General features: G+C 38.4%; 1 protein-coding gene across 1 annotated transcript in view; it reads right to left on the bottom strand.

Annotated features, from left to right (window-relative positions):
* The window catches only part of LOC134655422 (cell adhesion molecule Dscam2), a 239018-nt gene that overhangs the window by 66938 nt on the left and 159619 nt on the right, over positions 1–12461 (bottom strand). Inside the window, exons 4-5 of the mRNA XM_063510890.1 lie at positions 4447–4642; positions 2098–2253 (exon numbers count right to left, since the gene is read on the bottom strand). Coding sequence (XP_063366960.1) covers positions 2098–2253; positions 4447–4642 — 352 coding nt within the window. The remainder of the gene's footprint in view (positions 1–2097; positions 2254–4446; positions 4643–12461) is intronic.

The raw sequence follows: 12461 nt of genomic DNA, 5'->3' as shown, positions 1-12461 counted from the left end.
ACCTTACACACGTGTAAATCTACCTTACTATTTATATTCAATATGTATCCGAATGCTTGGCTTACGCCAGTTAACACCTAAGCCTACCCGGAGTTTCATTTTAGACCCGCATAGAATATTTTTCTTCCGAAATGATATTTACGTGATGAAAATGTAATTGCGTGTGTCGTCTCTCACTTGACAAGTATTTTGATGAGAAAAATTCAGCAAGAGTTTTCTTTCGAGGATTTTTGGCATCATTTACGAAATATGCTTCCCTTCCATTTACCAGTTTAATTGGAGGGTAAACTTATTTGAGAAAGGTATACGTGGTTGTAACTTTACATATATAATGCTAACTAAAAGCTTGCAGCAACTTTCCATCTAATGTTAGAAACTAAGCACATCTTAGGGACGTCATAAGCGGATACGGTGTGGTAGGTCCCAAACCAATGCTAGGACTCGTTTATTATTAAGCAGCAGGTGGAATTTGAATACAAATTTAGTGAACGCATTAAATTTTAATACATGAACCCTATTTTGTTCATCAACTAACTAAGAGATTCTCTAATCTTCTAAGTATTCAGCGTTATTTCGACCATGACTTAACTTCCAGGTCAACTAATTAAGCACAGAATTTTACCTTACCTAATTTATTTTAAAATAAAAATAATGCGGCCAAAGCTTTATAAAAGCAGTAAAGGAATTAGAAATAACAAAGCAAAATGTGTGGGTGAATGTTTTTTGTACAGACTCGCAGTCAAAATGAAATTAGATACCTACGTGGCGGTACTAGTCGTAATGGTCTAACCGAATTTTTAATAATATTTTCTTGAAATTCATAGCTTTTACGGCGTAATGTAAAATAGTTTAAGTTATTTCGTAGAAACATACATTTCTTAATATGAATAAAATGCTTGTTCTGCAGGGAAAGTGATACTCTAATTACTATGCTGGATCTCTGGAACACAATATATGTTTACTTCAAAAGCAGAGTACTTTTCAATTTGAATAGTTGATAATGTTCGTAATTATTTCTCAAACTTACGTTAATCACTGCTAATTCACTTATAATTAATCAAGTTCAAGTCACGTACGCTGTGTTAGATTTTGGTCAGATTTATTTTAATTGTAAAGTTTTTTTCTTAAGATCAAGAGAAAGCCTAGCTCGTGACGTAGCGGTAATTATAGGATAGGAAACTGGACTAATTCTTTAAGGCCTATGCCCTATAGTTTCCTCTCTGGGTGAGAATGTTAGAAGGGACAGAGGTTTTCGCTTTTTTTTTAATCAGTATACTCGCGCAAATTATTTGATAGAGTTAGGAGGAGATGATAAAGAAAGGAGTAGGTATTAACTGACTGTACGCTGTATTGGCAAACACTGACTCCGACGCCGCCGCGAAGTGCGGCGGTACGTTACACTGCAGCAGGAGTGTCTCACTCCGCGATTTCGTCGCTTTGCTACAGGTAACTAAAAGTACATCCGTTCGGCCCCAATTTTGGGGAAAGCCATAAGCCGCGCATGGCGCTGTCGCCACCTAGCGGCCATATCTGTGCTGATCGTAACAGACGCGTTTTGTTAGAGAGTGAGTCTTCTGTACTTAGTACTATTATTTATTCTGTGACTGCAGCAAGGCAGCGTTGGCCGCCATCACTCGTGTCACGCAGACAGAATACACTGACCTAGATATTGGAAGACACTGAGTCCGTCCTCGCCGAGCCAGTCGGTGGAACTGACACGGTCCGCGCAGTGCGGCGGGACGATACACCGCAGTACGGCGGCGTTGCCCGCCATCACTCGTGTCACGCAGATCCGCGGTGAACACACTGACCTAGGTATTGGAAGACACTGAGTCCGTCCTCGCCGAGCCAGTCGGTGGAGCTGACTCGGTCCGCGCAGTGCGGCGGGACGATACACCGCAGCACGGCGGCGTTGCCCGCCATCACTCCTGTCACGCAGAGAGAACACACTGACCTAGGTATTGGAAGACACTGAGTCCGTCCTCGCCGAGCCAGTCGGTGGAGCTGACTCGGTCCGCGCAGTGCGGCGGGACGATACACCGCAGCACGGCGGCGTTGCCCGCCATCACTCCTGTCACGCAGAGAGAACACACTGACCTAGGTATTGGAAGACACTGAGTCCGTCCTCGCCGAGCCAGTCGGTGGAGCTGACTCGGTCCGCGCAGTGCGGCGGGACGATACACCGCAGCACGGCGGCGTTGCCCGCCATCACGTACTCGTCTGGCACGCGGACATCCCACGGCGTGCTGAGCACTGGAAACAAACATTATGTTATTTTCTTTAGCTTAAAGGCTTTTAAATTCATGGTATATATTTATTGCAGGCAACTTCTTGAATTGAATTACTTTGATAGATGCGCGTGAAAAGATGCAAAAAATGCTAACCATAAATTGGCTTGACTTTTAAATTAACGTGGACTGACAAGGAATCTTAGTAATGTTATAAACGCAGTTTGCTGGCATGTATGTCTGGTTATTTTATTATTTTGTAGGAAAGCGTGTTAAAGAGATTTTAGTAACATTTGACATGCACACATAGGTACTTATTGTTATTGAGAGCCTATTGTGGCCTACTGCTGGGCAAAGGTCTCTCCCACATTTTATATTCCTCGCCGGTTATGTGCAATCTTCGGCCATTCGTTTAAAAAACAGTCTAAGTCGTCACACCATCGCCAACGTGGTCAATCATGCTCATGCTCATAAGCATAGTCTTTGACATAATGTTCATCTTTAGCTCAACTCCGAGGCTTTCGCAGTTAAGGTCTTGAAGCATTTGTCGTCACTCGGAAGCAGTTGAGGAGAACAGAACGATGAAGTTTAAATATAGGCAAATAAAGGATTGACATCTTAGAGTACTTTTATGCCAGAAATAACCCCAAAAGGAGGTGAGACGAGGGTGGATAGAAGCTTGTAGCTTGTACTTGTACGGAAGGCCGATTATAGAGTAAAACCCGACAAATATTTAAAAATACAAAATTAAAGCTTCATTCAAAGGTTAATTATTATCCAATAGTGATAAATACTAACGACGATTGGAAAGCCTGTTATCGTAGGTTGAATGCGTGGGTATTAAACACCACTATTATTAGTTCTTGTAATAAGAACATAATTATATAATAATATTATTTGTTCTTGTAAGATATTTGATATTTGCCAAGAGACCCATGAATATACACTATTTATAGACTTGAAGGTATAGTTCCTACGTAAAAATAGCTCTTTGGAGCAGGGTTTTGGTTAACTATATTATTTAATAACTTTTGATCATCTTGTGTGTTTGTTGTTTATATTAAGTACGTTTCTTAAATATATTAATTAAGGTATATATTACAATATATTGATTTGTTAAACAATCTTTGTTGATTTAGGCAGGTATATGTATATATTTTTTGTCTTTTAAGAATACAAATGAATAATGTGTTACATATTACCAAAACATGTGTGTGAAATGTGAATTATAAGAGCACTCAAGGTATATGGACCTAAAAGGATCCCTACTCATTTACCCACTTAGCCGGAAAGTAGCTGAGTTACTTATTCTGTACATAATTAATTACCTATTTAAAACATTGTAATACTTAAATATTTTCAATTCTAGTACCTACCTATAGCATAAATTAACAATATCAAGATTTCAAATGGTTTCATAGTTTCACGCTTATCTACTAATTCATATTTACCTCGCAAAATCCATCTTACATAAACTGACAGGACTGTCTCCTAAGACTAAGTTCGTTTACATTATACACACACATCCCAAAACCTCAGACTTAAGATCACGTAATAAATAATGAACATCTAGTTGGGATGGGAGTTGGAAATATGTTACAGGTGAAACTACCCGCAAGTCCCTTTAAGCCGCTCCTGAGTCGATCCCATCGGAGTGTCAGAGTGAAGACGTTCTGACAGCGTAATACCTATTTATAATCCGGTGACTTCAGATCATGTTTGTGGAAAGTTATTATACGGATGTTGGATTGGTACTGACGTGATTCATAATATTACTACGTTAATTCAGTAGAATAAGTACCTAGGTACGTATCCTATAGTTTTCAACATTTGAGAAATGTATTTCATGACCGCGGAGCTACTACAAAAACATGAACTTCATGTCGCAAGCTCCGTTAGGTAGGTATTTATGTAAGTATATTCGTTTTATTTTCACAAAAAGGAGACTAATCAGAAAGGTGTAGGTAGCTTCTCTGTCAGAATGATTTTCGTAAGTAGCAAACACCTCTTCTGGTAGGCGCCTCAAATATCTAGGTACCTGAGGACGATTAACCCTCCGTAGGTATGTCTAAGCACTGATCAATGTAAACGAATTTAAACCTACTGTATTAAACAATGTTTTTTTAAATTCATGCCCACTGATCAGTGCGTAGACATACAAAGGGTTAATTCACATAAATTTTGAATTTAAACTCATTGTTAGGGGTGGTTAGGGTACCTGCGTGCACGTGTATGGTCCTAGACAGCACGGCGCTGTCCGCGATCCGCAGCCGACAACGGTACGAGGCGGCGTGCACGTCCCGCCGGTACCGCGAGGCGGGGAACGGCGGGAACAAGAGCGAGCCGTTGGCGAGCACGTGCCGCAGCCCGGCGAGCGGCGTGGCCGGCGTGTTGTCCACGAGGAGCCAGTCCAGCTGTCAAACAAAAATCACATTATAGTTCTCCATGTTGTGTTCGCCGAACAAAAATTATTATTCAGTGATTTTCGGAATTACTCGAATACATCTTTAAAAAATTCGGGATTATTATTTGCCTTGAGCTTCTATTACTTAACTTCTTAAGTTCTTACTCAAGTTAGTGGTATTATTTTATCATGTATGAATTTATTCCAGTACCTAAATCCCAAGAGTACCTACCTACAATATTTTGAAAATATTGATCAAAACAAAAACCTACCGACAAAGTAAATTTATTTAAATAGACTAGCAACGAAACGTTCTTAAGCTGGCAATATTTCATGCCTGTTCAATAAGTGGTTTTATTTATTGTGTTTGTTAAGAACACGTAATTAATTAGGTTCCACTTACTTAAGTCCTTAAAACAAACTTTTAAGAATGAAAGTTGATGATGTTATCCTGTTTTAATAACCGACTATTAAGGGAAGAATTATGATTTCGGTAGTTGATGTGCCGTGTGCGTAGGTACGTACGACTGTGCGCGCACCGTAGCGTTAAGGAGACTTAGGGCCACCCCACATCTAGCGACTTTTCGAGCGTCGGCGTCTCGTCGGCGTCTAGAACTCTATGGCCCTGCTCGACGCAACGTCGACGCAACTGCGCAGCGATGTCATTTTCCATAGCGCTGACCGACGCCGACGCTCGAAAGACGCCAGATGTGGGGTGGCCCTTAGGTGCAAAGAATATAAAAAATCATTATGTTATTCGAATGAAGAAGTGTCAACTGATTCGTTCTTATACCGCAGGGTACCGTAGTTGTCCAAGACCGATTGTTTTAAGGGTTAGATAGACTATTTACTTTCTTTCGTGTTTTCATAGTATAGACTAAGTAGATACTCAAAATTAATGCCCAATATTATTCTTCAAACATAAATTTAGCTTTTAACTTTGGCACACTTTACGAGTAATTACCCAAGGGTACTGTAAAACCGAATTGAACAATAAATTAAAACTTTCTCAAAATTCGTTTCAAGCTTGGCTAGAGTGATATCCAAGATTATATACTCGTACTTATGTAATATGCATTTACTAGCGTACATATATTCAATTAGGATATTAATCTATACCCCTTTTAAGGATTACATTTAACTTTTATTTATGGTTTTACTCCTCAGAATTTATATTTCACGTAAGTAAAACTGTTCGAATTGCTTTTTTTAATGTGTTGGCATTTTAACTGACGCAAATATTATAGAATTCTGAATATACCTACTTATTTACCTAATTCAATACTACGCAGAGGCATAACAATTTCGGCCTTATGGTACAACTTTTTGGTGTAAAAAAGGCAACTTGTTGAGATGTTGCGGTTTGTACGACAGCTAATACGCTACACACGATATTTATACCGCTCCTGGGGATTTTCGGGACGCCGTTCCGTTCCCCAATGCGTCTTTTACGTGCAGCGGCGTGTTACCAACTTTTATTTATACGTACGTAAACACTCGCTCGCGTACAATGTGGAATATGAATATGATACTTTTATAATGAAATATCGTAAGACTTTTTTATATTTTATGATAAAAATATTAAATGGTGAACAAAAAGTGCCATATGTGTAAATTTTGCGGTGAAACGAATTAATACATTGCCTTTTTCGATATTTTGTCCACTCTTGGACAAAATTCATAACTGTAGCAACATTTTTAAACCAGAAACGATCTATACCTATACAAATCTATGTCAAATCTTGCAAGTTTTCTATTTACTTAAGTACGTAACCTCGGTAACAATGCTATAAAGCTATGGTCCCATCAGTTGATCCAAATATGAAAAAAAAAACAATTTTTATGTCGATGAATCACATTCACGTGTCCATTAATTTGGTTCCGGTAAATTTAACTCACAAGGTTCCTCATAGGTCAGTTTATTGGTCCACTGAACGCCCACTGAACGGATACATTATCACCCTTTTTATTACGCTAAACTTTTTTGTCCGGATTTGCTGGACGATTACTACTACGTTAGTATTGGGTTTTATTGCCGTTAAATTCCTCCTAGTTGTGGGAGACATACATGTAGGCCGTATTGTTTATGTCATCAATCTCGTTATTAAAATTTTACTTAAGTATATTAGATTTTTTATTATTATTTAGGATCAACTCATCAGAGATCAACATATAGGTACTCGTAGTGTTTGGGTGTAGTGTATTTGTCTAAATACAAAACATAATTGGTGAAACCTTTCTTAGTAGGTAAGTACTAATTAGTATATATTTCCTGTGGAGATCATAAATACATGGACTTCAAAGCATAATTTTCTTGCTGGACCTTTTACAAGCATGTGACCTTCTACTTATTAAATACTGTATCATAAAAGCATTACCGATAACGTGAATTATTATATTCTCCACAGGAAATAACGTTTTTCTGACGCGATTTAGACAAAAACAACAATGTACATACGTTTCCACTGCCTACGTTCCATAAATAAGCTTATTTTTCGCATCGGCCTAATAATGTTTGTTAGCAAACGCCTCGTCTCGGTCCCTTACGTTCCGCTTTCCCTGCGTAATGCAATAAATCTCACAGAAGGTTAGCCTAATATATTAGGTACAGCAGAAATCTCATAGTACATGACTTAAATTAAGGTGACGCGAAGGGTTCACATCAGAAAGTCGTAAAATTATACGATCAACTAGCAAAGGCCAAGGTTAAATGGATTATTAAACTCATGGACCTATGATTAAACTTCATGATTTTAGAAAAATACAAACTTTAACCATAATAGCGTTTAACGTCAAAAAAGCACAAAAACTCAGTTTTATTAATCTACTGCACCTTAACACACCCATTTGTGTACGAAATCCGACGATGATACTGTTTAAAGATTGGTGCGGCTGGATATCTGGTCGTACCAATTTATCCGAGACTCTGCCACACCAAAACCGTACATAGGTATTAACATACATCTGTCGGTACTTACTTAAATAATTTTACTATCTCAACACTTTCTCCTTATCTCTAAAATGCTTTATATATCTTAAATTATTCATACACCTCGAGTTACTACGGCACTATTTTTAAGCAGCAAAATTTTTCAAACGAAATTTAAATTTATGTTCCTCTAATGGCCATAAAACCTCATTACACAACATGATTAAAAACTCCTACTGTGACTTGACTGCTAAGGCTTGGGGCACAACGTTGAATATTTTAAAAGGCTCAACGTTTTCCAGAGCCTGACATATAAAGCCCCCGACTTAATGTTTAAACCAGCCCTATTTTTTGAATAGTAGGTTAACAATACCCTTTTCAAAACTGATCATTGATGTTGACTTCCCCGCTTCAGCTTGAATCTCTCGTCATGGTTATTGATGTGTACAAAGTATTAATAACTGGTGAAGCCATTTATGCAGTATTTTCCATATCACCAGAGTTAATCAAATTAGTTGTTATACAATATCTGATTATAATAACGCACGGATTATAATATATTGCGACCTGCATCATTTAAATAAATAAATATTTGGGGACAATCTTACATAGATCGACCTAGCCCCAAACTAAGCAAAGTTGGTATATAATATACATATGTATATATATATATATATATATATATATATATATATATCTATTCATTTAGCTTATGAATTTTAAATTATGTCTAAAGTGATGGATGGCTAATTTTATTGTGAATTAACCTTTTCGACGCCGTGTCAAACACAAAAGCTGTTTCTCAGACGTCACATCACAGAAGTGTTAAAACTGAAATTGAACTATATGCATATGCACCTAGGACTAATGTTGCTCTGTGGTCTATGACCGATTAATACGTTTTTGGCGTTGGACCTGCGGTGCGTATATATCGGTCATTGGCGTCCAAAAGGTTAAGCCAAATAAATTAAAACGAACACATTTTATCCAGTTCACTTGAGGCACTCCTCTTCATTTACACAACACAGTCGGCTGAAAATGACGATCTTGTTTAGTTAAAAGCTGCTACATGTCAATGAATGTGCAATACAGATCACTCTGCAAAACAGTGTATAATTTCAATACTCGTCTCTTTGAAGTTCCATTAGGCAGGATTGTCAGCTGTCATTTAGCTTGTCTCTTGCAATATTCATCCCTTTTATCTGAACGCACTTCCCCTGTCCCGATACGTCTAGTCTCCCGCGGTCCCCTGCCAACTCGCCTAGTATTTTGCTTTTCTCACGCTACGATGCTCGTTTCTAATTCCTGTGAGAGGCAAAATATTTGTTTCCAGTCTAAGATGTACCCAATGTACCCATATATCCCTCGTTCCGTGCGAATGCGCTAAATCTGAATGAACAAAGCTGGTTTTTTTAAGGCTGCCCGAGAATAACGATGTTTGTTATTGAGCCTTTGATCCTGTGAAGTGAAAAAAGTTGGAAATTACGTTCTGAAGCATTTGAGGTTGCGGTTAAAAAATAACAAATTTGAATCATAAAAAACATGAAATCATTGAAAAGGAAATCGGCAAAGCTTCCATTGTGCTTTAAACTGGACGAAAATTACAAAATTCGATTCTCAATGAAATATCCCGTATTCTAAATATTTCAATGATTATTCTTCTCTAGTAGCATTGGAATATCTCGCGAAAATTGACAACATTTTATACTGAACTTTTAGCACAGGAAAACACTCGTCTGTTTTCTAATTTAACTTTGGTTTACAATTTCCTAATATTGCCTTCCCTTCCAGTAAGTAGGATGCTGTCAAATATGGCGTGTATTTGACTTACTAACTTGTTTTTCAAACGCTGTAAAATCGAGCGTCCAAATCGGTTAGGGTTTGGATTTTGCCGTTAAACGGTTAGGGTTTGGATTTTGGTTTGGTTTTGTTGGATACTGCTAGTTTATACTAGTAGTATTCCCATATTTGGAGTATTATCTATGAAAAGGGACCTTATTGTCGATGGCGCTTACGCCGCTCAGCGTCGCGCGGCATTGTATTTATATCGGAGCATCGTTAACAAAGGCGTAAGCGCCATCGACAATAAGGTCCCTTTTCATAGATAACGTCACATTTGGTTTAGCACTTAACTCGGCGGTCAGCAAAATAATAGCGTTGTGCTTTGTAGTAGAGGTCAGCAAAGTATGGAAACGAATTTTACTTAGTTTAAGTACCTACTCAACTATTTAATTTTACTACCTTTACATGACATACGAGTAAACCAGTTGTACCCAGCGTATCCTTCAATCGGTTTGTAGTTAAACCCAGAATATTTTTTTACCATCAGCCTCACGTCATTGGTATAGGTACCTATACAGTGTGTGGCCTATAACGCGGGCGAAAAATTAAAACGGAGATTCTACTCCTCAAACTAGATAATGTTTGTTCAGCGACTTTTAAAAATAACTTGTGGTTTGTATTTTAAAACACTTTAAAATTTAATCGAACACGCAATGTATTGCGAAATTGATTATGCCTGTACGGTGACAAGACTGACGGGCAATGTCAATTAGATCGGAATTTAAAGTACATTGAAAATATTATTTAGTTTGTTTGAAAAAGGGACAATTTTAAGACTACATAATTTCAAAAATTTGTTGAACAAAAGTTTTATTGTTTGAGGAGTAGAATCTACGTTTTAATTTTTCGCCCGCGTTTTAGGCCACACACTGTATAATACCAATTACGTGAGGCTGATGGTAAAAAAATATTTATAAGCTTAATACAGGTAGGTATGGTTTTTATTTCCATAAGTCTTTTTACACAGAAGTGTATGATCAGCTTCCATGCTTCAATTATACAAGATGTTGAATCAGAGAGGCTGTAGTGGAATGCTCTCGGCACAATGCCCTAGTCAGCTGCGAGTGCAAAGGCACTGACAATGCAGTTACTATGAATAATTGCTTCCTCCCTCTAGCACATCATCTACAATCGTAGTTCTATAGATAGATGTATGATACCTTTGTAATACTGGTTGGCTTTAATGCACAAGAAATCATAACAAAGTAAGTAATGCCAATAGTTTCGTTTTAATATCCTAGATAAAATGACAGTTCGATTGGGTAATTTACTACCAAGTCATCCTGGTTTAGTATTACAATGACAGATTGAAGAAATCGAGCTACCACTTTAGTGGTATATAATAATCAGGCACATCAAAAAGGGATATAAAAATAATCTGTAGGGATAACAGATGCTAGGAATAGTCACGTAACTATTTCTATACATTATTTAAGTTTCGGGATCGGTTATTTGATTGGATTTAATCAAGGATTGCCCTTTTGGCTAAGTTTCCCGGCCCGGCATGTAAAAATATATAGCAGACAAAAAAGCAACAACGGTTGCACTCCGGGAGTGCCGATAGAAGTGAAAACTCACCTCACTATGTTACCGACGCCCGGTAACACGATACATACGTTTAGCGGAGGTATTTTATTTATTTATTATATATTATTATCATTCTCAAATAAGATCACACTTTTTCATTGACATGTTTATTTACATACTGCCATGACAACGTCAAATTATTTGAACATAGGTAAAGAGTCTTGAAAAGGAGTCCGCAACATAAATGTCAAATAACACTGAGTTTTGCTTTATTGATTTAAGGGCGTTTTCTAAAATAAATATTGAAAACCCGATTCTCCCAGATCCTGGTGTTTTTGGGTTCTTTCAACTCAGAATCACTAGCATATTCAATTCTGGTGATTAAAAAAATTGTCCCAAAATTTTGTATGAAAATTGTACATTCCACTACGTCACGTTACATACAAGTGAACATTTTTCTCATACTAAAAACGTGACGTAATGGAATGGACATTTTGGGACATCTTTTTTTAATGGTAGGATGGAGAGTGCTGTCGATTCTGAGTAGAATGAGCCCAAGAATGTCCAGATTTGAAAGAATCGGGTTTTCGATATTTATTTTAGAAAAAGCCCAAATGCCATCTAAATTAACGTAACCTAACCAAACCTATCCTATTGAAGCGCGGCACCCTACCGCGGCGCGCGAGGCGGGCAGCCTCCGCGCCGGGGCGCCGGGCCCGAGCACCGCGAGCCGATTATGAGTGGCCATCTAAAGGCCAAGCCACACCGGATGCGTGTGCGTGACGTGCACGTACACGTACGCGTCCCGCTGCGTTGTAGAATACGAAAACACATAAGAGAGGACACACCGCTTGCGTGACGTGTGCGTGACGTGCGCGTACGCGTGACTTGCACGCAACGCTGCTCCGACGAGACAAACCGGCTGCGTACTGCGTGCACGCGTCCACGCAGCGGAGCGGCAACGTCGCTTCGTTGCGTGCAGTGATGACGTTGTATTTACCGGCGTTCCCTATGAGACGGCGAACCGAGCAGGTTCGGACACGCACAGCTCGGTGCTGCGTAGGTGCTGTGCGTGTACACGCACAGCTCTCTTGTATTTATTTACAACTCGACCGGTGCGCGTGGTGGTTTTTATAATGGATTGCGAAATAAAAGAAAAACTTATTGAACTAGTGCGCAAATACGAATGTATTTATAACCAAAAACACAAAGATTACAAAAATTCGTCCTATAAAAACTTGTTATGGGAACAAATTGGTGTCGCAATTGGAGTAGACGGTAAGTTTATGGTTTCTATTGTGCTATACTACTTGTCTTGTGTAATTTGTGCGTGCGTCGTATAATTTTATTCCCGATTATCTCGATTAAAATAGGAGAAAATTTTTCCCTAATTGCTATTGCGGCATTAGGTGACCTTGCATTTGTACGACGTAAAGGCATTAATGCACCGCCTTCCAAGCTTTGACTCGTTGATTGTACATTTTCGGGCAAGTTTTGACTCGTCGGTTCATTTGGAATCATTTTTTAATAT

The sequence above is a fragment of the Cydia amplana genome, chromosome 16, assembly GCF_948474715.1.
Source record: "Cydia amplana chromosome 16, ilCydAmpl1.1, whole genome shotgun sequence".
NCBI lineage: Eukaryota > Metazoa > Arthropoda > Insecta > Lepidoptera > Tortricidae > Cydia > Cydia amplana.
Note: the sequence above shows the minus strand (reverse complement) of the source record. Positions and strands in the feature narration are given on the sequence as shown.